This window comes from Penicillium odoratum, assembly GCF_028828045.1.
Source record: "Penicillium odoratum strain IBT 22623 chromosome Unknown utg000001l_segment0_segment0, whole genome shotgun sequence".
Taxonomy (NCBI): Eukaryota; Fungi; Ascomycota; class Eurotiomycetes; order Eurotiales; family Aspergillaceae; genus Penicillium; species Penicillium odoratum.
The window spans coordinates 191,155-212,165 of NW_026643143.1; the positions used below are offsets into that span (position 1 = coordinate 191,155).

The 21,011-nt window shown below is 49.9% G+C and overlaps 7 protein-coding genes across 7 annotated transcripts; 3 read left to right on the forward strand and 4 right to left on the reverse strand.

Annotated features, from left to right (window-relative positions):
- Positions 1 to 293: 293 nt before the first annotated feature.
- On the reverse strand, positions 294 to 1,085 carry N7520_000071 (Trans-aconitate 2-methyltransferase; the record flags this gene model as incomplete). The annotated part of the gene is made up of 1 exon (XM_057134006.1): positions 294 to 1,085. The coding sequence occupies one exon, from the start codon at positions 1,083 to 1,085 to the stop codon at positions 294 to 296; it is 792 nt and encodes a 263-aa protein (XP_056999942.1).
- Positions 1,086 to 2,115: 1,030 nt separating this feature from the next.
- Positions 2,116 to 5,628, forward strand: N7520_000072 (ATP-dependent 3'-5' DNA helicase; the record flags this gene model as incomplete). Its single annotated transcript, XM_057134007.1, has 1 exon — positions 2,116 to 5,628. The coding sequence occupies one exon, from the start codon at positions 2,116 to 2,118 to the stop codon at positions 5,626 to 5,628; it is 3,513 nt and encodes a 1,170-aa protein (XP_056999943.1).
- Positions 5,629 to 6,445: 817 nt separating this feature from the next.
- Positions 6,446 to 8,690, reverse strand: N7520_000073 (Zn(II)2Cys6 transcription factor; the record flags this gene model as incomplete). The annotated part of the gene is made up of 3 exons (XM_057134008.1): positions 6,446 to 6,719; positions 6,784 to 7,580; positions 7,653 to 8,690. 3 exons carry the CDS (start codon positions 8,688 to 8,690, stop codon positions 6,446 to 6,448), a joined length of 2,109 nt encoding a protein of 702 aa, XP_056999944.1.
- A 3,748-nt stretch (positions 8,691 to 12,438) lies between these two features.
- On the reverse strand, positions 12,439 to 13,162 carry N7520_000074 (phosphoribosylglycinamide formyltransferase; the record flags this gene model as incomplete). Its single annotated transcript, XM_057134009.1, has 2 exons — positions 12,439 to 12,687; positions 12,752 to 13,162. The coding sequence occupies 2 exons, from the start codon at positions 13,160 to 13,162 to the stop codon at positions 12,439 to 12,441; spliced, it is 660 nt and encodes a 219-aa protein (XP_056999945.1).
- Positions 13,163 to 13,914: 752 nt separating this feature from the next.
- On the reverse strand, positions 13,915 to 16,561 carry N7520_000075 (RING-H2 finger protein; the record flags this gene model as incomplete). Its single annotated transcript, XM_057134010.1, has 3 exons — positions 13,915 to 14,037; positions 14,087 to 14,368; positions 14,429 to 16,561. 3 exons carry the CDS (start codon positions 16,559 to 16,561, stop codon positions 13,915 to 13,917), a joined length of 2,538 nt encoding a protein of 845 aa, XP_056999946.1.
- Positions 16,562 to 17,374: 813 nt separating this feature from the next.
- On the forward strand, positions 17,375 to 18,634 carry N7520_000076 (uncharacterized protein; the record flags this gene model as incomplete). Its single annotated transcript, XM_057134011.1, has 1 exon — positions 17,375 to 18,634. One exon carries the CDS (start codon positions 17,375 to 17,377, stop codon positions 18,632 to 18,634), a length of 1,260 nt encoding a protein of 419 aa, XP_056999947.1.
- Positions 18,635 to 18,975: 341 nt separating this feature from the next.
- N7520_000077 (uncharacterized protein) lies at positions 18,976 to 20,574 on the forward strand (the record flags this gene model as incomplete). The annotated part of the gene is made up of 1 exon (XM_057134012.1): positions 18,976 to 20,574. One exon carries the CDS (start codon positions 18,976 to 18,978, stop codon positions 20,572 to 20,574), a length of 1,599 nt encoding a protein of 532 aa, XP_056999948.1.
- Positions 20,575 to 21,011: the final 437 nt, after the last annotated feature.

A 21,011-nucleotide genomic window follows, 5' to 3' on the forward strand; every position in this document is an offset into this window, starting at 1 on the left:
AACAACAATCACCTACTCAACCTCACTATCGCCACCAACCGATGTATCGAATGTTGGCTTCATCCTTCCGGAACTCTTACAACCATGTTCCAATGCTGCGATGATGCAGTTTGTGTTCCAGCTTGCTTTGTGATAGCATCTCTTTGTTTCACGATGATCTCGCCTTGAGACCACGTTCTCCCAACCATATGTATTTGTAGACAGAAATGAAGTCTCGACGGAGATGAAACAATTTGATTATAATAATCGCTGAATTTCTGAACTGGGCCAAACAAATATTTGAATGAATAGCATCAGCTCTTCACAGCGACCACAAACAGCCGTGGGTACCGGAGCAAGACTCGACCATCAACAGACGAGGGATATGCGTCCTCCAAGCGCCTCAAATACTCTTTCAAGAACGCATCTTTCTCCTCTGGCTGCAAGGGATCCACATAGGGTCTCAGTCCAGTCCCTTTTACCCATTCAATGATAGCTTCATGGTTCTCAAGCGAATGATAATAACTGGTATGGAAAAGGTTAACCTCGGAGCAAAGCGGCTTGAGCTGATCATAAATCTCCTGCGGTGACTGGAACGTATCTCGACCGACAGATTGCAACTTCGCCGCCCAGGGTCCAACTTTGGCAGTCTCCCTCATCAGGACATGAGAGGGTTCGTTGAGGTTGTCAGGAACTTGAAAAGCAAAGACTCCGCCAGGTGGTTGGCTTTCAATTAATCTCTTGATGACCTCAATGCGCTTTTCTCTGCCAATCCATTGGAAGACAGCATTGGAATAGTAGAGATCGACCGGGGTGTCTGGTTTATAGGTGTTCAAATCTGCGATACTAAACTCCAAGTGGGGGAGAGTGTATTTGGCTTGGCGGATCATGTCCGGGGACGAATCCATCCCCACAAGAAGAGCATCGGGGTAGCGGGACTCCAGGACAGCCGTTGAGTTGCCAGGACCACATCCAAGATCGACTACACTCTTCGGGGTCTGTAGAGGAACCCGAGCAAGAAGATCGCGTGCTGGTTGGGTACGTTCATCTTTGAATTTGAGGTACTGCGCCGCGCTCCAATCATGCGCGGGGTTGGCGGTGGACATTGAGAGGCGCAATGTGGGGACGGCTCGGGGAAGAAGCAGTCTTCTTGATGATTGAAGAAGGGACATATCAAGACCAGCTGTAATTTTTGAATGCACTGAGTGGTGAAGATGAGGTTGTCCACATGCAGGCGAAAGATTCAATGTTAAAAGCAAATGCTGGCTTGAAGTGGCTGAAAGGGAAGTCGGAAATGTCGATTACTGTTTCGACTGATGTACACCAACTTACACCCAATGTTTATCAATAGAAAATCTAATCTTCTTCCGATCGGAGTATTTGGAATGTTTTGAAATTGGTTCAAATCCTTCACCGATTACATCATGAGTGCATTGGGAATCATTCGAAACTGCCGATGATCGGGAATAACAGTAACATCGGACATCCATGAACATTAAAGCTCGCTTACTCCGATATGTACACGTTACCTGACATTTCGCATGAGATGGGCCATATCTATTACTACAGTATGTGTAGAACCACAATTCCAGTATATGTCCCTACTCAAGTGCTGTACTGGGGACATCCGATTCGCTTACCAGTAGTAGGATTCGCTCGAGTCTGACTATAATTGGCTTTTCTTTACATCATTTTTATTGATTCAGCCCTCTACGGATTTTGTTCATGCGTGGCGGAGAGAGTCATGTAAAACGTACAACATCATTGATATACCAGGAAAATAGCGCTATAAGGCCTGCTGACGGCGGAATGGTGCACAGCACCAGGCGAGCACGCTTCTGGGACCTTCAGCGGGGTCATTAAAGCGCATCACCAATGAAAATGGTAGCAAATGGGCGTGGAAGTTTGTTACCCCCACAAATCACAGTCAAATGGCACAGAAGCTTGCAAAAATAAAGCAAAGGGAAATGTCAATAAGTATCTCTGGAGTCTTGACTGGATAGCACGAAGCCAGGCGGTGTGAATGCACATTCCCCTTTGGGTTATATTGATACACGTGACATCGCGTTTCGCCTCCAGGGCTTGAACACATTTGAAAGTTCCCATGTTCGACAGTTATCGCGATGAGGCTTCAGAATGCCAGATTCTACACTCTCATCAAACCCTTTGAAACGGAAGCAGGCTCATGACGGCCCCGAGCAGGCCGCTGACCCTCCCTCATCCCTTGACGCGTCTCTACATTCAGCCGAATCCTCAGCTGATTCTCACGCCAATACGCCCGAAACAACGACATTGGAAAGCGGACCATCCAAAAGAAAGAGCAAACCGGGTCCAGGAGAAAAGGCCTCCACGAGTGGAAAACCCAAGGGCCCGAAAAAGAGAACTCCAGCCGCGCCATGGCCAGATGCATTGAAGCGCTTATCTCAGACACAACGTGCCTTGAACTTGGTGTATACATTTTGCTGTACGCGAAAGCACTTTGCGACCACATTTGACAATATCAAAAAAGCAGTGCAGGCACAGCTTGGTCAAGATCGAGAACTTACCGTTGAAGACATTGCGCGAGTAAAGGTGCTGGTCCCAGGCGCTGTGCGCTTCGAGTATGTCGATGAAGCAAAGTTGGAGGTGACAGCTGGAGAGAAAGATGTTACTGACTATGGGTTGAAACGTCAACGTGGTCTTTGGACAGCCGACGATCTGAACAAGGATAATGCAGAGAATGAATCAAGCCAGGGAATTACCAGGAATGTCTTACTTTTCGAGTTCCTGGATGGAGATCTCAAGCGGGAGGTCGTTCATCCGAAAACAGGGGAACCTGCCAAACCTGTGCGTCGAATGAGAGATGAGGATCTAAAAATGCCGGTCTACAGCCAGAAGCAAATGCTGAAGCTGATTGAGAAACGCAACGCTAAATTTTCCGATGCCATTGACGCGTTTCTAGTTCGCTGTGAAGATGAACTTATCGATCCAGAGCTCCTGTTGGAACAGGAGAAGGATCTATACATCCCCACACATCCTAGCAGTGGAGCTGTCACTCCCGCCGCGGCCAAAATTCCCGCCACCATTCCGAAAGAGCGTCTCTCTATCGCAGAGATCATCGCGGAGATCCGAGAGATGGAGTGGTATCATGCTCAGATCGTCCCAGAAGGACATCGGGTATTTGACGCCCAGTCTCCTGTTTACGGTGATTTGAATTTCCGACTTTCCCAGGATCTTGTGAACACCTTGTACAATACAAAGGGCATCACCCAGCTATATTCCCACCAAGCGGAAGCAATTAATCACCTCTATGAAGGCCAAAATGTTATAGTCTCTACCTCGACAAGCTCGGGCAAATCACTCATCTATCAAATCCCCATGCTGCACGAGTTGGAAAAAGACCCCGATAGCAGGGGAATGTATATTTTCCCTACCAAGGCTTTGGCTCAAGACCAACGACGCAGTATGATGGATCTTCTGCAATACATGAATGGACTGCAACATATCATGGTCGAAACTTTTGATGGTGACACGCCAATGGACAGCCGCAATCTTATTCGCGATGAAGCACGAATCATATTTACCAACCCTGATATGCTGCACATCACAATTCTACCGCAGGAAAGCGCCTGGCGCACTTTTCTAAAGAATTTAAAATTCGTGGTCGTCGACGAGCTCCATGTCTACAATGGTCTATTCGGATCTCATGTCGCGTTTATCATGAGGCGACTTCGCAGAATCTGTGCTGCGGTGGGCAATCGGCATGTCAGATTTATATCTTGCTCTGCCACAGTTGCAAATCCGGAGGCGCACATGAAGTCTGTCTTTGGTGTGCAAGATGTGAAGCTGATCGATTTTGACGGGTCTCCCTCGGGTCGGAAAGAGTTTGTCTGCTGGAACACTCCATTCAAAGACCCGACAGATCCAGGCTCAGGACGCGGTGACACTGTTGCTGAGACTGCCCGTTTGTTTTGCCAGCTGGTCTTGAGGGGCGTCAGGGTCATCGCTTTCTGTCGGATCAGAAAGATGTGTGAGATCCTCCTGCAAGCCGTCAGGAATGAGTTTCAAGGTCTCGAACGTCCAGAAGTAGGCAAAATGGTGATGGGGTATCGAGGCGGCTACAGCCCTCAGGATCGACGTCGCATTGAGAAAGAGATGTTTGAAGGAAAGTTGATGGGAATCGTGGCGACAAATGCCCTAGAATTGGGTGTTGACATTGGTTCCCTGGACGCAGTAATCACTCTGGGATTCCCCTACTCGATCTCCAATTTACGTCAACAGAGTGGCCGTGCTGGACGACGTAACAAGGACTCTCTATCGGTGTTGGTTGGGGACAGGTACCCGACGGATCAGCACTACATGCAGAATCCAGAAGAAATTTTCACTCGGCCCAACTGTGAACTCCAGATCGACCTTTCCAATGAGCTCATTTTGGAGGGACATATCCAGTGCGCTGCATTCGAAGCGCCCATCTCCCCAGATCAAGATCACATCTATTTCGGTGAGCAACTCTACACCGTCGTAGCCACGCGCCTCATCAAGGACAGTATGGGCTTCTTTCACTGCCACGAACGCTTTCGACCCCAGCCCTCGAGATGTGTCTCCATACGGGACACGGAAGACCAGCACTTTGCCGTAATTGACACCACAAACAACCGCAATGTTGTCCTCGAAGAAGTAGAAGCCTCCCGCGCCTTCTTCACCATTTACGAGGGCGGTATCTTCCTACACCAAGGCGAAACCTACCTCGTCCAAGAGCTGAACACGGAACGCCATTTAGCTCGTGTAACCCGCGTTCATGTAGACTGGAGCACCATGCAGCGCGACTTCACCGACATCGACCCCATCGAGACAGAAACCATGCGGCCCGTTACTGCAGATCCATCCGGCTGTCGCGCATTCTTCGGAGCCATCCAGATTCACGCCGTTGTTTACGGGTTCTTCAAAATCGACAAGCGCGGCCGAGTGCTAGATGCCGTAGAGGTTGATAACCCGCCCATCGACATCCTGACCAAGGGAATGTGGCTCGATGTTCCATCGCGCGCAATCACGATCCTCGAGTCCCACAGACTAAACATCGCCGCCGCCATCCACGCCGCCGAACACGCGGTCCTCTCTCTGCTCCCTTCCTTTGTCATTTCCTCACCTGGCGACGTCCGTACAGAATGCAAAGTCGCCAAAAAAGAACTCGGTCGTCCCCTCCGTCGCGCAAACGAGACTTCCGTGTCTGATAGAAAAGAGCTTCAGAAACTCCTCCAGCCGCCTTCCCGGCAACGGCCTGCTCGACTCACGTTTTATGATGCGAAGGGTGGGTCGTGTGGCTCGGGTATCGCCAGCAAGGCATTCGAGTTCATCGGATTACTCCTCCGACGTGCAGTTGCACGTATCGAAGCATGCGCCTGTCTGTCGCCACAGGGTTGTGTAGAATGCGTATGTGACGAGCGTTGTAAGGAGATGAACTTAGTCATGAGCAAGGCTGGCGCGGGTGTGATCCTGCGATGCTTGCTTGGTTTGGAGGTGGATGTGGATGCTTTGCCATGGGGTGAAGATGTTGATGGTCATGATTTTGGCGTTGGGGGAGGCGAGTTGGCGGGTGGATACGAGACTGTTGTGAAGGCCAACGAGATTCCATGGAAGGCTGGATGTAGCCCTGGCGAAAGGCAGAGCTGATGTTGTTTGCATGTACAGAGTATGCAGTTTACAAACAGTCCCCACTGGGCAGCCCTGGGGCTTGTACTTGATAAGGTTCCAAGTGGATGGACAAGACAATCTGCAGCTGGTTGATGCTCTCTGAACCTGTACATCCAATCAATTGCATATCTCGAAACTGCTCTCGGGCTTTTTACACAATCCTGAGTTCCAAGGCTTTACTTCAGAAAGAAAATTTAAGAAAATAAGAAAGTGAGCAACAGCACACATGCGGTATAGATCGGCAAATAAGCCCAGGAAAATGCGATTCATATGGTTGTCTTTGATAATGTACTGTCTAGGCAGTCGGGTATATAATAATGTACACATGAAGTCATGCCCGAGGGAATCCCGGGGTATAGAAATGGAAATCGGTGCAATGAGAGGTAGAAGAACAGGTCAGGGAGTGAAAAGACAGGTTGGTATCAAGGATCGGGTATACAAGACAGATGACAGAAGAGGATGTCAAGGAGTGGATATGGTGGAAGTGCATGTTGACTGTCTCAATGCACGGTAAATATTGTGTCTGTCGGATGGGACCTCACGTCCACTGAGACGGTAAAGCCAAGGTAAGCCAAGAAGATTGGCATCATGCGCTTCGGAACGTTTGCTCAAAAGCGTGGCTGATAAATAAGACTTGGCAGCGGCCACAAGGAAGCTTTCTGCAGTTTGCCGAGGACGAAGACGGGATAGGCCATGTCGAGGTTCAGTCCAGGCTAGATCATGCATCATGACGTGGCGGTCTGAGCGGCCAGCAAACGCCACCACAGGGATCAACGGTCGAAAATGAAGATCCCCGTCAGGAGAACCCACCGTGGCTGCTACCGTGGCTGCTCCCGGGGCTCAACTCGTCGCCCTCGTCATTGACATTCAGTTTCCAAAACATGGATTTCATGTCACGAACGTCGGAACGGAAGTCGTCACGGGGCTGCTTGAGTCGATCATCAGTCATGGCACGAACTTCGCGGATCAGATCTGGGTAGCCTTCATTGTTGGGAAGCCACCATTCCATGAGTTCGGGGAGTTGCCAAAGAGCAGCGAGGACTTCACGGAATTTGGGTTGGATGATATATCTGGTTAAAAGATAGGTTAGCTTCTAGATCTATTGCAAGAGAATATGGTGAAAAGTGAACTTACCCGGTTTGTTCCATCCGGGCAATCCTGTGCCGACACCACGTCTGATTCTTGTCGTCTCTGGGAAGAAACATGCTCGTGAGTCCGATACTGTTTTTAAACCCAATGCACGCCCCGTTGCCTTTGTCTGGCCATCGATCGATAGTTTCCATGATCTGGGCCTGTTCCCAGGCCAAGCTTGTCAGTTCCGGCAAAAGAGGTTGTCTCAACGCGAGCATGGTTTGATATTTGTACATCAATTCGGTCGAGAGAAGGTCGATCCAGATATAGTTCGCATCCCACAGAGGACCCTGGTGAATCCGACCTGGAACGTAGGGATCCACGATGTCATCTTCGGTCAAAGGCTGCTTGTTTGGGTACGAGCGAACGCTGTATTCACTGTCGTCGAAAGTTCGCATGATATCCTTGGCCCGTTCAAGCGTTTGCCCAAGTAGCTCGTTCTGCACAGCAAAATCTTCGAATGGAATCATGCCACGAGATAGTTTGGCATACAGGGAAGCCAGATCCAGACCGAACCGGCGGTTAATCGATGCGACCAACGAGAACTGTTTGGATGCATCGTCAGGGTCGAGGGCAGCTTGCTCCGCGTCAAACTGCTCTTTTGCAAGATACCAATCTCGACTGAGGATTGCTTCTGTACCGGCCAAAATTCCTGCCACTACATCGAACCGCGCATACCAGAGGAAGATGTTTTTATGTAATTCGATGAGGTTGGACGAGTCCGGCGTCAGCAATTCCTGCATTAACGCGTGCGCAGCTTGGTGATGATCAATCAGGTTGACCCAATCCCCGGTGTATTCCTGGTGAGAACATCGGCGTCAGCGTGATTCACAAAAACAAAAACGAAAGAGAAAGGGAGGAAGGCAGTCTACCTCAAATGTGGTCAAGACCAGCACTGTACACAAGGTTGCCTCGTTATGTTCCTCGCCAGATTCAAGAGATTTGCGCAGGAGGACCAGGGCTTTATTATAATATTTGAGGAATGTATACATTTTTCCTCCCGGACTTTGCAGGGTGTGATGGTATGCGGCAAAGCCCACCAGAGCATAGAGCAAAGGCTCATATTGCAGAGCAAGCTCAATGAGGCTGTGTTGAACGAAAGCCCGACTCGGCTCTCTTAAAAAGAAATGGCCGGGAGTGATGAATTCCTCATGAAAATTCAGATAAAATCGCAAGCGCTCCGGTAGTCGGGCCGCGTTGAGCATGTCCGTTGTGGACTGTGTGACACTGGCCGACCGCACACTCACGGACTCGAAGCGTGACGAAGACTCCGTAGAGGGTGAGCTGCCTGGTTCCATGACCGACCCAGACTCGGGCACTTGTTTTAAACTCGGTTTCCGCAGGGACTGACCACTCTGCGTCCTGTGTAGATCTGGCCGAGATGTGCTGGTCGTGCTGGAGGGCGATGGGCGAGATGCTGGGGCGGCGCTGTCGGGTTCTTCCTCATCGATGATCGGCTCCAAAGGACTTATCTCATCAAATTCTAGCCGACCCGACGAATCGCTCCCTTGCGAGGGAGGGCGCGCACCCCGCGATTTGACGGACGGGCGGGCGCCTCCCTTAGAAGAGGATGCGGGGGATGGGTAGACACAATCCCGAGTTCCCTTGCGACATCGCTCGCAGACGGGACGACCCTCATCACATTTGATGCGACGAGAGCGGCAGGTGAAGCACCCACTCCGTGTTCGTTTGTGTTTCTTTGAGTCCGGTAGAGGTTGGAGTATGGTCGATTGCTTCGGGTATGACGGCGCAGGTATGGCCGGGGAAGCGGATGGATCGTGCCATAAGGCAAGATTATCGGGATACTGAGCTGCTCCAAACATCGAGTAGGCGGACATACTCGAATCCTGTTGCATTGGATCAAAGAAGCTGGCCATGGCGGCCTGGGACTGGTAATATGATTGCTCCATAGTAATGGAGCGTCCCTGTCGTTGAGCTCCGCAGATCTCCCCCGCAAATTAGTGTGAAGCTCCTGATTACTGCATTATCCAGGGCCAGGGAAGGGGAGATATAGTGGAAGTGGAAGTGAAAGTGAAAGTGGTGGTGGTAGTGACAGTAACAGAATAAAGTATGTACAAAGGTGGATGTGTAGGGGGTGGGGTGAGGTTGACCCAGAGTCCCAGACTATTGGGATCCAAGTTTATGTGCGGAGATGATGAGATTATGGGAAGATGAGATTATGAGATTACAGAGTCGAAATTAATTACTTTCTCATTCGAGAGGATATATCATATTCAGTTCAACGCCGTAAATGTCTTTGAATTCTCGATACTATTTTGGTCCTGGCTTGAATCCCTGATCGTGATCGACAGAGAATAAGATAAAAGCGACAAAAACAGAATTAAATTGAAATAATAATAAAATAAAAGGTAATAAGATAATAAAAAACCGGAAAATCCCCACTCTAATAGATTTAACTTATTCAAACCCTCAATCGGCGGAGTTGGGCGGGAGCCGAGCCACAGAACATTCCAACGGGAAGAATTCCAGTAACAGTAACTGACTTGGACCTTTGAACTTCTCCACAACATCAGCCACTTTGGGCTTATTTTTATCCTTAATTCCTTTTTAAGGGAACCACGACGGAATGACAAATTGATTGAAAAGGGGCTGATCTCTCCAGCCACAGATGAATCATGATGGCTCGAGCCCTTGAACCCTCCATAGTTCGAAAAGGGGATTCTGTGTGATCAAAGCGTCCACTAACTTGAGTACTATAGAACTATACAGAGTACTCCGAATCACGAATAGACTAAGAGCGGTTTAGTTCTTAAATTCTTTTTTTTTTTTTCATCTTTAAATCCCTTCGGACAGGTATGGTTTTTTGATTTTTTTTAATTGTCGGACCGGCCCCCGGCCGAAATCCGACTCGACGGGGGCAGCTAGTTACTCCTCAACCATGATTGTTCAAGTGGAACCAGGACAAATTCATATGGGGCTCTGTGGTTTTGTATCGCAAGTACTGTACTCCGTATACACGTACACCGACAGATCGTCAGTTTGAGTAAAATTATACTCGGCAAATCTGAAACTTTGCCAGTCACATCGCTGTATCGCAACAAAAATGCCGGAAACGTTCTTGTGATGATCAGAGAAAGTGGAGCCTGACTAAGGGACTCACGGATTCCGGTGGAAACTAAGCTTCATTTAGGGAGGTTATGATTCATGATTGGAACATACAACCTGGGGGACCCACGACACAGAACACGGGGAATCCGGCAAAGATCCCAATGGGAGGCTTGGCGGCACCTGGGATATTGCTCGACCAGTTTTATCCCTGCAGTATAATGTTAGGTGGTCTCCTCCCACTGTATGTTTCCTCTCACTGTATGGAGTAGAATCAAATCAATCTCGTACCTGATCGACGATTTGACAAGAGGTGGGCCATGATCGCACAGGGCCAAGAATGGAAAAAAGACTTTGGGTTTGGAGTCTTCGACTCCACAGGGGGAAAATCCATAACAGGCAACCGCAATAATAAAATAAAATTACAGGAACAGCACAGATTAGTAGTAGATCCGGCGGGTGCGGATTGTCCGCCATGTGGGTGGAAAATGAGCCGACTTTTGTAAGGACCATGACATACAGTGGAGTTTTTCTTTCTGTTCCATGTGGCCTGAATTCGAAAAGAACCGGGCGATCCTGCTTTCTGGGCGTTTTGGTCAGGCTAGTCTCTCACACTGGGCCAAGATGGGTAATATCTCCGTTTAGATCTTATTCGCACCCCATGCTGGTCCGGGACTTGGGGAAGGTCTTGGGTCTCCACTTGCAATAAATCCATGCTTCGTAGCCTCATCAGCTCGATCTCGGCCCGGTAAAAAGGAGGTGCGTGGTCCGAAGCTCGTATAGAATCCGTATTGTCCGTTCTCAGCCCTATAATGGAAATGGAATTTTGGAGATGGCAGAGACTTTCAGGTACGGAGTAAATATGCCGATTTGGTATACAAAGCTGGTGTACTTCATTTGAAATTTGAACTGCTCAGGTGTTAAGAGTCTCATGAGCATTCTTCCATATCATCACCCTTTGAGAGCAGCCCTCTCTGGACCCTGGTAGACTTTTTTTTGGCTTCGGATAATATCCATGAAGCCTTAGAGTGCATATTACGGAGACATCCGAGGTCTGACGTACTTTGACATGCTGATCCTGTATTATTTGCGCAATGAGAACCTTGGAAGTAACATCCAATATGTAGGGCCCAAGCGCTGCTTATTATAGTGAAAGCACCCCCTGTACCTTCTCCGAGCTCACTCTACTCTGTATACTCCCTTCACATCCCATTTATTCTGTACTCTGGATAGGTTCGGTTAATCATCGGATCCTGAACAACCTTGGAAAGCTTGATGGCCTAAGTATCCACTGATACATCTGAACAGATTCCGTGTATTGTAGCATATGGATACCCGTATAACCAAAGTTAAAACGCCACGCACCTGGGGCTTCGTCCTCCCAAAGAGGCGTAAAGATCGGCCGATCCCAGACCTGTCGGATACAAATGCCCTCAATTGAGTTGGCGCCGGCCGTTTGAGCTGTGGCCCCCATGTCTAGCGCCATGAAAGATTGGAAACCAATCCTGGGTCAACCCACCCAGGTACATGCCATCCCCACCTGGAATATCCACCACGACCGTGGGCTAGGGACGCACTACTTACTGACCTTTGCCTTTTCTAGGGGACCTAGACACTTGACTAGTCCATCATGACTAGTCTGGGACCAAAGGGGACAAAATGGACAAAAGTACTCCCTAACTCCGTGACCCGTCCTGCCTAGGTTGGTGGAGACAACTACGTAGCCAGCTCTGCACTGCTGTATCCAGAAAGATCATTGATATCATTGATGATCATCAGATCACTTCCATTTAGCGCCGAGAGCCACATCGATCATGATTCACCGTTGGCTGCAGCTCCAGGGGTGTTTGGTTTGTTGATCCTCAAGGTTGCACTGCAGCAACATCCGCTCTAGAAGTGCAACTTGGCCTCGGACTTGGATTCGTGCAGCCATGCAACATGTGACGAACACTTGGCTGGTGAGATGGATGCAATTTTATTATCCCTGCCAGTCATGCAAGCCGCCGTCATTTGACTTTGGGGCGTTGGTGGATATGGTATGTACAAGTTAACTTTCATTTTCTTGTAGTGGAATTGTTCCAATTCCTCTTTCCACGGCAATCTTAGCCGTTTCTCTTTTTTCGCTCCTTTTTCCCCTTTTTTTGCTTGGCTTTTCGGGGTTTCTTTTTCGATCTCGGAGATGTAATATTTGATTGCCGAGGTTTCTGAATACTCAATTTCAACTGGCCCTAGTTCTGGACTCCTTTTGCATTTCCTCGTATCGGGTACGGAGTACACTTGGTCGAATTCGTCCGTATAGGTGGTTTGCAATTGCATCATCTGCAAGGTGTCGCCATTTTTATTGGCTCATTTCCTGTCGGCACTGCACGCCAGCTCTTATCTGGGCGGGGGAGAAGACCAGGTCCGGGACAGGAGGCGAATTTCCACGTTCTAACATTCGTACATGATATTTTTTGGATAGAGTCATAAAATCGTCAACAGCCCAATGATCTACATCGACCAAGGGGGCCTCTAGTGGCAGGCATGTTGCTGAATAGTGCGGGCGGCGCTAGACAGATAAAACATCCTTGGGGAGTATATAATAGCCCGCTTTTAGGCTGATTTGCGGGCCGCCAGCTCCTTCAGCACCATGCCCACTCCCTCAATGACGGTCACCCATTCCGTTTCGTGGACGCGCTTCCCAAATGCCTCCAGGTCCTCATCCTGGCCCTTTCGGAAGGGGATCTCCTGAACTAGAATGGGCTGGCCCATGTCCACCTCGGAAATGACGTCGTGAATCATGACACCTGTCTTGTCGATCTTACCTTCCATCCATGCAGCATGAGCACGTTCAATAGCATTCTACACCATCCCCCAAATCAGTACAAGGATCCGTCGTCTCTTCCACTGCTCCAGTTGAACTTACCACACCATTAAAAGCGCCCGGGAGCGCTGGATGCAAATTGATGATGCGGACATTGGCCACCTCAAGCGGCCTCAAGAACTGCGGCGAAAGAATGTGCATGAACCCAAGACATACAACCAGCTCAGGCTGATCAGCGAGGATCAAACGTGCCAGCTCGGCATCGTACTCCTCGCGAGCGGCCTGGACACCCTCGGGAGTGGCAGCGTGGTGCTTCTTGTACTTGACAAGATTGTGGTACTCAGTAGGAATGCCCGCTTTCCGGGCACGCTCGAGACCGAAGGCATCTTTGCGGTTGGAGAGGACGCGGATGATATTTGCATTAAGTGTACCGGCTGCGACTTGATCGATTACTGCTTGCAGGTTGGAACCATTGCCGGAGATAAGAACTGTAGTGCGAATAGGGGTAGCCATTTCGGTGATATGAAAGGTTCCAATGAGAACCTAGGCTGCTCGTCGACTTTTTTTTTTGCGTGATCGGAGGGGTCGCGGGGTTTGAAGGTTCTCGGGACTGGATCGTTTTCTCGTCAGAAATGTACTGCATCAACCCTAGTGTACCAATTTGAAGCTTTCAAGTGGTTCAATTGAACAAGACAATGTTTTGAATGCAATATTTACATACCTGTGCAATCGAGGTGACAAAACCACATATGATACGAAGCTTCCATGCCGCACTGGGAAGGTTTTACGGCACGTGACACCGCGGGGCTGGTGGGGCATTCACATACAATTACGACGAACTCGACTGATCGGAAAAATTACGTATAGGGAGGATTCAAATTGATAAATTTACTCGTACGCAAATGGAAAAGGACCTTGCCTTGCGTAAAGCTGTACGCTATTATGAACTGCCTCTAAAAAATCAATTCGCTGGCAATTCAACGGGATACAGCATAAAGAACCCTAGAAACAGGAGAGTAAAGCAACCGAGACTAGATGTTTGGCGGTTCGAGAAACTTTACAGCCTTGAGACCTTCACTCGTATAATCACAAATATATAATGAAAGGCGCCACAAATGAGCGCAACGAAGACTGAATGCCGAGGGTATATCAAAAAAAAAGAAAAGTCGTTAAAGCTCTAAGCAGAAACTGTATGCTAATGTTCAATGAGAAGGGGGGGTTAAGGACCAATGGTCAAAGAGGAAGGGTTGGTAATGCAGAGTGCATCAAATGGCTGTACTGTCGGGAAATGAAGCTGGGGCGGCGGCGTCGGCAGGGCCACTCTTGGGTGTTTCATCAACACCCTCGCCTCGACATAGAGGACACGAGTTTCGCCCAGTAGTCAACCACTATGTTAGTCAGTAAAACAGCATGTAAGATACGAGAGAAGATACGGACCTGATCAATACAATCCCGGTGGAAAACATGCTTGCATTTGACAAGCTCCCGGACTTCTTCGGCCACCTCGTAGTCACTCAGGCAGATCAAACACCGCTCTCCATCCTGGATTCGAATGACGCCAGCGCCATCATTATTGATAGACTCTGCGACCAACGAGCCATCGTACTCAACAAGCCGGAATAATCCGCCGGCGGAATTGATGTCGGCTTGGGTGGCAACGGGAGGCTTGGCTGGGCCCAGAAGTGACGAGAGAAGGATCATGTCCTCATATGTGGGGTTCTAGGTTCATGTTAGTACAGTGATAAATCAGTGAACGGATAAGTTTTGAAGAGATCATACATCAGTGAAGAGACTGGGAGTTGTGAGAGCCGGGTGGTTCTCTGATAAATTGGTTCCAACAACGTAGATCAACCAGCTTCGACCTCCGCTTGGGGCAGGCTGGTCGGGTTCAACCACACCGTTGCGACGAACCGACCCGGAGCCAAGAGCACGATTGGGAGCATATTCGGAATCACTCCGGCGACGCTGTCGTGCAGCACTTGGCGCTGGGACTGATTCATCGGTAGGCTCCCCAGTGAGCTGTGTAGGGTGATTCTCGTGCAGCCGAGGCAACATACTTGGTGGCATGGCTGATGCAGATGACGGCCTGCGGCTCGGCGTCGAGCTACTAGACGAGACAGCCGACAAGCCCTGATCAGCGGGAGTCGATGGAGGGGGATGCGGCCCTTGGGGGCTTTCAGACAAGGCAGAGAGCGGGAAAGCTGGCAGACCGGTACGAGGCCCGGCGTCGGATAACCTCCTGGGGGCATTTGCGCCCGAATTTCGTAAGAGCTCGGGTAAGCTGGGAACCTGAAATCCCGAAGAGCCTGTAGGGCGTGGGATATGCAGTCTTGGGCGTCCATCCGCTCGCTGCCCAGGATCACCAGTGCCCTCGTGTGTTCGTGGAATGGGTTGTTGTGGAAGAAAAGGTAGCCCAAGCAGAGCATCCAGCCCCGCACCTCCTGGAACCGGTGGTCCTTGTTCACTTCTGCTCCCAGTGCTAGCTGAAACCGATCTGACACCGACAACCACCAGGGTCACTGTTCGTCCCTCGGTTGTTTCCGGGGGCTCGTCAACAGACATTTCATCTGGCGAGGGCTCGGGGTTCATAGAGCCGCTGGTGCTACGGTCAAGTGGATTGGCATCAGCAGGAGACTCGGCGTTGGCAAATCGGAATACTCGTAGAAAATTGACTGGAGGCGAAGGTCCTTCCGTTTCAGCGTTACTTGGCCCCTCAGCTGGTCCCGATGGCTGAGCCTGAGCAGAAGTAGCGCTCTGTAAGCTCCGAATGAAATTCTCAAGTGACCCATCCAGCCCATCGTTACCTAGTGCTTGAATGTTTGGCAAGGGAGGCCCATTGGCGCCAGACAATTGAGCTGCAATGGCGGCCGCGGCAAGCTGGAGCACCCGAGAAAGAGGTGTTTGGTCTTCTCGTCGCAAGGACCGAGCGGACCGTGCTCTCAGAAGACCAGGCAATCGACGCATCAGTTGGGGATTGTCCGAAGGTGCAGCTCCGTTCGCGTGCACGCTTGGCTCAACCGAATCTAACTCATGCAGAGGCTCACCGAAATCCAAGCGAGTGTCCATGGCGCTAGGTAAACTATCACTCAGAGATCGTCTGTGTGAGAGGCCTGAGTTATCATGCGGTGAGGAAGCCCCAGACGGAGGTTGACCAAACATATGTGATATCGGAGTTGATAAAGAATGACGCACTCGATGTAGGCGAGCGCTCCGACGCCAAGAGCCTCGACTGGGCACAGCTAAAGGATCAGTCTCATTATCGAGAAATGATGTGCCTGTTGCCGTGTCCGCCATGACCGACGATTCTGCACGTGGGGGGATGATGTATGGCCCCCGAGTGGAACGTCGACGATTGATTCCCCGGGACCCAAGCGAACTGAATGGGCTGAAACGGCCGATGCTGTGTGTCGATTCAGACCTTGGCGGGGTCCTCGATACCAATCCATGTCTGTGCGCATGGCCTTCTGCAAGTGTTTCTTCCTGACTGCTGAGAAGACCCCGGATGACCGAATTTGGTAGAATTCTAGAACCCAGCCTTGACATGGCAGATTGCCTTCTCGCCGCCATACGTGTAATAGCCGCGGAGCGATAATCCCTTTCATGTGCCTCCAATTCCGGAACATCTTCCTCTTCGATGCTTCGCATTGGATGCGAAACCCCGCCAGAGTGTCTTGTGGGTTGCTGCCCTGTTTCCAGTGGCTCGTTTGTTTGGGTCGAAAATGAATATCCTTGACTATTCAAGTTCATTTCCGCCGTGGACGAGGTGCCAGCCTCTCCATTTTGCTCGGGTAGTTGTCCGTGGTTCATGTCTTCATCCCGCGTCCCGGGGTGATGCACAATCGAGTCCGGGGTCAGATAATCCGGATAGCCAATATCGGATGAATTTCGAGCCGTAGAAGAAGACTGTCCCATAGTAGCAAATTCCGGGAATGGTGATTGGGTATAGAGGATGTTAGAGTCCTTCCACTGCCATGAGAATCCTCGGAATTGTTCAAAGCGACCGGTAAAGTCCGTTCAACGACAAGGCGCGGTGCTGGACAGAGAACCGAGACGGCGCTTTCAGTGTAAGATTAATTATCCTCAAGGCAATAACATGCAGTGGTTTTCTATTGTTCGACGGATGGAGTGATGCTGTGGAGATGCGTACCCAGCACCAGATGGAGATCGTCTCGGAGTTTCGGGAATGGTGAGGGGAAGAACAAAGGGAACGGCAACCGGTAGTACGCTGGTGGGCGGGAAGTCAATGGAAATCGAATATGAGATGAGATACGTATTGTCTAACGCACGCGAGGCGCAGCAGCGGCAGTCTCGAACAGTCTGACAAGGTTCACGATCAAGGCCACAGATACCCACCGAGCCTTGGGAGAGGATGTACGGGAGTACGGAGTAGCGATCAGGGGATCCGCTGGTGACGACGCCCAGGGGCGGCGGTAGACTGTGGGAAAACGACAGGAAACAGTCGAAATCGAGAAATGAATCAAGGAGAAAAGGGGTAGAGGGGGGGAAATAGAGAAAGAGCGATTGGAGTTGATTGAATGACGATAAAGCTAATGTTTGCTTACTTTGCCTCTACAATTAGTCAACGGGAACCAACGGGAACTTAACTTTACTTTCTTTTCAATTCTTTTTACGCTTTTACTCCACTATTGTTTCTCTACTAATCAGGAATTCGATTTGTATTTCTAATACAGCTCTGAATCACATTTGGGACTTGGGACCGGACATATGGATACCTCGTTAGTTCCATGCTTTGAGTTGCCACTCCCTGCCTGGCTTCAGCAACCAGATACTATTATCGCCCCAGATCGAAAACGCAAGAAGAAAGATGCATTGACCGACACAGAAGGGGAAACCACCGATTCTGCGAGACCACGCTCGACGCATGGCAAAAGATCTCTGACCCTAACACCCAATGAAACCCATCAATATCGAATTGCCGGTCTTCCTCTTGATCAGAAGGTACCAGGTGGTCGTTTTCCCCACGCACCCGAGAAAGTCCCCAAAAAGAGGGCCAGCCCAGCCAATTCTCAAGTTTTGGAATCCTATAGCTTGCGTGTGCAACACATCACAGCGTTGACGACTGTGCTTCATCGATGTCTATACGAAGGTGACTTTCGCCGCGCAGGAAGAGCATTCGGCCTCCTTTTGCGAGAAAACTTCAGAGGGACACCAGTAGATGTACGTCACGGTGATAAATGGAATTTCGGCGCGGATATCTTGTTACGTCGAGGAGCTAAGCGCCACTCCGATACCAATGAGGATGGGGACATTCCTGCGACATTCACCATTAGGGGATTTGCGGAAGCGAAGGCATATTATGAAAAGCTGATCCTCCTTCATCCCTATGCGAGAAACGTCCCGCATGTCACCTCCGCTCTCCAGTTTTATCCTGCCATGTTCGGTCTATGGATCTATGTTACCCAGGAGGAGAGTAGCCTGGAGAGAAAGAAGATAGAACATGGTGATACTTCCAACGACGATATGTCCGACGACGAACTGTTCGACGACGAAGTGTATGACGATGAAGACTTGGACTATACAGGTCGGGCATTATACAAGAATCAAACACGCATTTCAGCTATTCGCTCCCGGGAACTCGAACAGGCTCAACAAATCGCAAGGCGCATTGACACTCTTCTTGGATCTCCACCATATTCAGACTCCGTGGAATTGCTGGAATTGCGAGGCATGGTGTGTCTTTGGATCGGCGATCTGCTCATTTCCTCCCTACCACCCTCAGCTCGGAAAGAAAAGCAGAGCCCCGAGACCATATCCACGGATGGTGGGAATGACCCGTATAAAACACAGCTCGCAGAAAGGTTGGCAATGGACAATAGGTGGCGAGCAGTGGAGCAGAGACGGTTGGAGGTTGATAAGGCACGGGAATTCCTGGAGGAAGCTGAGAAACGGGGAATACGAGTCCTATACGATCTGAAGAATTTGGATGATCTTAGGGGTTCTCCAGGTGTAGACAGTTATAAATGAGGCTCCCAAGATTCCTAGATCATTGATTGTAAATACACATTTACATGAGTATCTGAACAAAACTGCTCCAGACGCCTTGAAGCCCGACCGCGCTCAACGTTCAAATACATGTGTACTTCACACATGTAATAGCCTGTGGGTTCATAAAACACTTTGAAAACATCTGACTGTCAAGCTGCAATTCATTATTTGGTGACCACGTGACCACGCGGTGATCTCGCGTTGAGTCAGGTCGGTCCATTCTTCATCCCCTGGACAACTTTTTTTTCTTACATGCTCTCTCTGCTAGGCTTCAATTTTCACTAAAGTAGAAGTCACCCGTCTACTCCTGTTATTTCATCATGGGAGTGGGCGACTATGTCCACTCCAAGGAAGCTGGGCAGCCCCGTGCATCCGACCTGGGACCGTCGCAACGCCAATTGCGGGCCGCACAAGCCAAAGTCGAGGTACCCATCACGCAGCTGGGGGATTTCAGTGCGCATAGGAGAGCTGCTACACCCCAGTTTCTGGAGACAAGAGCCTTTCCACACCAACCATTCCCTACACATGCCGAAAATGGAGTGCACCGGGATACCTTTGACACCGATGTGGAGGGGGTTGATGATTCCACAATCGCAGGAACTAGTGTTTTAGGATATGACGAAGGTCAATCCCTTGTCCCATCCAATCCAAATGGTCGCTATGGAGATACCTCGCCACGTCTTTCTTACTTGCCCCGTCCTTCTCGGCATTCGCGGGCATCTTGGCTTGACGGCATTGGTGACAAAGCTCTGAAGAAAGCGGGCTTTGACTCTGATGATGCCGATGATACTTCCAGTCAAGTTACTTCGACGGCACCTGCAGATGATGAGAAGAACGAAGGACAACAGCAGGAACAACAGGAGCAGCAACAAGAGCAGCAACAAGAGCAACAGACAAGTAGCTGGTACCTAGCTCACAAGTACCGTTCAACAGAAGAGCCACTAAGCAAGCGCTTGGAGAATTTCTGGTCTGCAAGTAAGAGGGCGCCGAGATCAACAGACCAGCAACATGCGGATACTTGGCAAATGCCTTCCGTGGAGCCTGTCAATGAGCGTAGCCCGCCACGAAAACTCGGGCATATGTTGCCCCCTGCAGCTGCCAGGAAGATAATCCTTCCCCACAGCATGTCAACAACTCCCAGAACACGTTTTAGTCCACCCAAACCTTCCTTACTGGACCAGTTAGACATATCTCCAACTCGCCACGGATCTGAACCTCCACCACAGGCCGGACGAACTCTAGCATTTGAGGATCCCAACCACAGTGAAGATGAGGCTGACATCGATGAAACTATTCGTTTGGGCAGCCGACGGAGTAGCGAGCACTCCTCGAACGTCTTCGGTATCGCGAACATGTCCGACCTGGACCGCGATGGATCGGTGATCGAAGCCGGACAAGACCCATTCTTTGGCCAGTCAACCTCTAAGCGCGGCCGCCGCAACACGGTCATTCGCAGCAACAAGAGGCACCTGGAGTCTGATTATCCACCGCACCAGCTGTACCAAAAATCATTCGCCGAGCTGCAGGCTGAACCTTTCGAAAAAGCGCCAACGCCCACTCCTCCCCCCATCAAGTCACCCTCATTGCCCCCTGATCCTGTCTTCACGCCAAATGGCGGGTCACCAGATGAGGCGGCTTTTCACCTTTTGAACCTCACAGACGAAGATCGCCACATGTACCTGTCTCGCATGACGGTTGATGAGTGGGAAGACTGCGGAGACCAACTTCTCGACCAGTTCAGCCAACTTCTCACGCAAATGAAGAAGTTGCGTCGCGCCCGTCGCCAGACAGCCCAGATCTTCGAAAATGAAATCAAGCGTCGCCATGAACAAGTCGAGGCACAGAACCAAGAACTCTCTGCCAAGCTGGATGAAATGAGAACCGGGGGTGCGGAGGTACTTCGTGGACGGAATCAATGAGTTTATGATTTTACAAAGCCTATTCTGCTTTGCCTGACATATTTATGACAAGCTTGGTATCTTTTGTGTTTTTCTTTTTACATTTTCATTTATGGATCGAGACGACATGTCTGTACATGCCCAATACCCCCTTCTGCACCAATTAACCCCTTTCAAGGTTGACCTGCTTCAATGTTGATTTGAGATGGAGAAATGCCGATTTGTCTTCAACGTTCTTATCAAGATAATCATTTCACACAGAATGTATAATATGGATAGCAACGGCTTGACGTTATCATGAACACTTATGTACTCGCACGTATGAAACTGCTTCGTATTGGTAACATGAATAGAACATTTGAAGCAACACATCGGACTGCATAAGAGAATTGTACCTGGGCTACCAGCAGATATGTAAATTAGATTGAAATTTTAAGGAAATGTATTGGATGAAAGGC